The 3,487-nt window shown below is 34.8% G+C and overlaps 2 protein-coding genes across 2 annotated transcripts in view; both read right to left on the bottom strand.

Annotated features, from left to right (window-relative positions):
- Positions 1-517: 517 nt before the first annotated feature.
- On the bottom strand, positions 518-2,775 carry LOC110027976. Its single transcript, XM_020729647.1, has 4 exons — positions 1,953-2,775; positions 1,710-1,838; positions 1,450-1,618; positions 518-1,354 (listed from the first exon to the last, which is right to left on the bottom strand). The coding sequence occupies exons 1-3, from the start codon at positions 2,565-2,567 to the stop codon at positions 1,517-1,519; spliced, it is 846 nt and encodes a 281-aa protein (XP_020585306.1). The 5' UTR covers positions 2,568-2,775; the 3' UTR covers positions 518-1,354; positions 1,450-1,516.
- Positions 2,776-3,147: 372 nt separating this feature from the next.
- The window catches only part of LOC110027973 (cytochrome P450 89A2-like), a 2,227-nt gene continuing 1,887 nt past the window's right edge, over positions 3,148-3,487 (bottom strand). Inside the window, exon 2 of the mRNA XM_020729643.1 lies at positions 3,148-3,275. Coding sequence (XP_020585302.1) covers positions 3,148-3,275 — 128 coding nt within the window. The remainder of the gene's footprint in view (positions 3,276-3,487) is intronic.

Below are 3,487 nucleotides of genomic sequence, written 5' to 3'. Positions count from 1 at the left end.
ATTATTAACCTAACCTAATGCATGAATTAAACATATCATCATGTTCTATCACTACCCACCTTTTCAAAATGAATTTTCCCTTATGATTGAGCAAGTCATAAAAAGAATGAAAAGGTATAACAGTGATGAAATTAGTGAAACAATGAGTCGGAAATGGCACTGAAAACTAAGAAATGGAAGATGATGTTACAAAACTTCAAATATTTATTTCTTCAATTATAAAAATTGCTAATTTTAATGAGAAATATCTTCTTGAAATTTTCAAAATCTTTCAAAATGATGAAATATTCAAAATCTAATGCATGAATTCACTTAACAACAATTCAGAGAGGGTGAAGCATGTCATTTAAGCAGTTCAATCATCAAGTCAATAAACAAGAGATCAAATAAAATTCAAACAATTATAAGCATTCATATTGAGCAAAAATGAAGCAAATAAACTCCAATTGATGTAATTGGTCCTTATCATGAAAACGACACCACTTTATTTAGGGCTATAACTCTATACAATGTTTTCTTTTTTTTATCTGTCAGGCATGTATCATTAACAAATTTGCCAGTCATAATAACACTGCAAACAAATTATTTTTGAAAAATGTATCTCATCTGCTCAGTTATCCTCATGGAAACTGGCGCGGGGATTGACTCGGGTCTTGAAATTTGATTTACTACGCGATGCAGTATGCTTACTCGTACTAATTCCAGATTGATCATTTATTGATTCTTTTCTCTTGGCTTGAATAGAAGAAGAAGGTCGTACATTCGATGGTTGTCTCTCACCCCTCTTCTTTAATTCCTTTTCAATTGAGGCATGTTCTCCTTCTGAAAGTTGCACGGTTGGGCGAGGAGACCTCACAGCTGCATTTTTTAGGCTTTTGCTCGTTAGAAGCTTAGCTCTTGCAGTGAGGCCAGAGTGAGAATACTCTATATCTTTAGGCTTGGTTTGAATGGAAGAGGAAGCAAATGGAGAATGATTTGTTGGCCGCTTTTCAACTATTTTCTTCACTTTTTTTTCAATGGATCCATTGTCATATGAAATAACAGAAGTTCCGCCTTGTTCCTCTTGCACATGTATGTTGTTAAAGGTGGAAACTCTAGGATTATGTAGCTTTAAATGTTGGTTGTTCCTGTCAGATTGTTGGCGCATAATTCTATAATCATCCTTCAATGACTCTACAACCTTCGTACCTGATTCTTCTGGTATAGAATGATCAAATTTTTGTGATTTAAGTCTATTCAACTCTCCCTGCAATCTCAAAATCCTTTTGTCCTGCTCGGCACTAATTTGACGAAGTAATTCCAGCTCATGTTCATCCTTGTATGATATTGATTGTTCAGTGCCTTCTTCATCATTCTGAAAAGCATAATAAAATTAGTCATTTGAATCATTATGCTTTAACTAAATTAACACATTTTTTTTTTGTTTTGATTACGACAAGACTAAATTACCAAATTGCTCAAAGTGCTGGGTTGCATCTGCCATTCGTGTGCATCTCGATCATCCTTTTGAAAAAATTTAGGGGAAAGACACTTGACCTACTTGCTCGCCAAATGGGAGTAGTACATCGCTATCAATAAGGTGGCGCTCTGACTCAAGTGGATTTATTCCACATCTTATCTGTTTTATCAACACCAATAACAAAAGAAATGAATTTTGATGCTTATACTGGTAATTTGTAAAGGAAGAGGCAATGAACTAATTATCTCACATCAGATGGTTGCAAAAGCCTGAATTGCTCTAAAATTCCATCCATGTTGTTTCTTTCCCAACCTAAAATTCTCGGACAACAACCTTGTATTTCAGCTTTTCCCAGGCAAGCAATCTCACATATCCATAGCTAAACAGAGCAAACCAGTGACATACAATGAGTAAGTTAAGGAAATGAAAGTGCATTAAGGTATAGATTTTGAAATAAAAAAAACACTTTAAACTATTTAAATAGCTAAATTACCTGCAATGCAAGAAAGCAACCCCCATATGCATAATCAGAAAGGTGATCAGAAGCATCTTCATCCTCCATGTCGCTCTTCGCACGATTGATCTCAACAAGCAGTTCTCGGAACACAAGAGGTGCCCATGCATAATCGTAAATATGATCAATTTGTTCAACACAACTCCATAAGGTTGAAACAATACTTGCATTGCTTGATGGTAAGAGGACTGTACTGATAAATAATCCGATGAGCAGAACCACAAAAACCTCAACAGCATCATCAGACTGGTCCATGGCATACCTCCTCAAATGGTAAACAATTTCATATCGAGTTATTGCTTCCTTGTCAAATATGCGGTGATAGAAATCCTTGTTGGCGTTAGACTTTAGCCTAACTGCTTTTCCATGATTTGGAAGACCAAATATAAGTGCAATGTCTTCTGATTTGAACTCAAGGCGATGTCCGGCAATGATAAAGCAGTTATCAGATTTATCATACTGATCAAGTAGCTCGAGCAATAAGGAATGGTTGAGTTCTAAATATGGGAATTGGAGTATGTAGTGGAAGGGAGTGCGTTGTAGCAGTGTCTCATGTCTATGTACAATTAACCTGTCTTGCTTCAATTCACGCATGACATCATGGAAGAATTTTACACTACCTTTAGGATCAAATGATTTTACTCTTCGAGTTATTACGTAATGATCTGCAAATACATCGATGGAGTTATTTTACATACTAACTACTAAAATTTAAGTAACACCTCTAAGGTAAATAATGCAGGACATTCCAGACTTAGTGGACAAAGCCACAGCCTTGCCAATTCAATGATGGTGACTTTATATAACAGCAAAATTCTAGGGAGTCATCATGGATAGATTTGGAACCAGCTCACATCATAAAATAAGGACTTAGTCTGAGAATGTGGGTGCAAATGAAATCTTCGTAAGGGTACTAAATTCCAGTAAGCAGGGGTGCTAAATTCCAGTAAGGAAGTCTATTAAAGAATCATTAAATGATGATGTAATCAATTTATTCATAAACACATAAGGTTATTTATTGTATTAATCAAAGCATGTAATTCACATGGAAGAAAATTTGCTCCTTTATCAAATTTCTAATGAGAATTTTTAAGAATTTCCTTAAAGTTATCCAGATGAAAATTTGGACTTTTTTGGGCGACTAATAGGAAGTATAAGCATCCGAATCTAGAATTCAGCAGGCATGTGACATGGGGGTGTGCTCACGAACTGCCACGTGGTCTAATATGGGTTTATGACAAGAGCCTGCAGCCACATCGGCTGATGGCAACCTGGTTGATTGGCACTTTAATTTTGTGGGCCCTGTTCATTTTTAAGTAATGTTAAATAACAAAATATATGTGACAGATGCACAAAAGCTAACCGTTCCATCCAAATTAAAGATGAACCAATTATCATAAAAGTCAAAGTTTCAAAATTTTTTTAATTTTAATAAATATTATTAAAATACAAGAAATTAATTTTTAACTACATGTATCATGTAATATTTTTTATATAATGCATTTGCTATGCAT

This window comes from Phalaenopsis equestris, unplaced genomic scaffold (genome assembly GCF_001263595.1).
Source record: "Phalaenopsis equestris unplaced genomic scaffold, ASM126359v1 Scaffold000471, whole genome shotgun sequence".
Taxonomy (NCBI): domain Eukaryota; kingdom Viridiplantae; phylum Streptophyta; class Magnoliopsida; order Asparagales; family Orchidaceae; genus Phalaenopsis; species Phalaenopsis equestris.
Note: the sequence above shows the minus strand (reverse complement) of the source record. Positions and strands in the feature narration are given on the sequence as shown.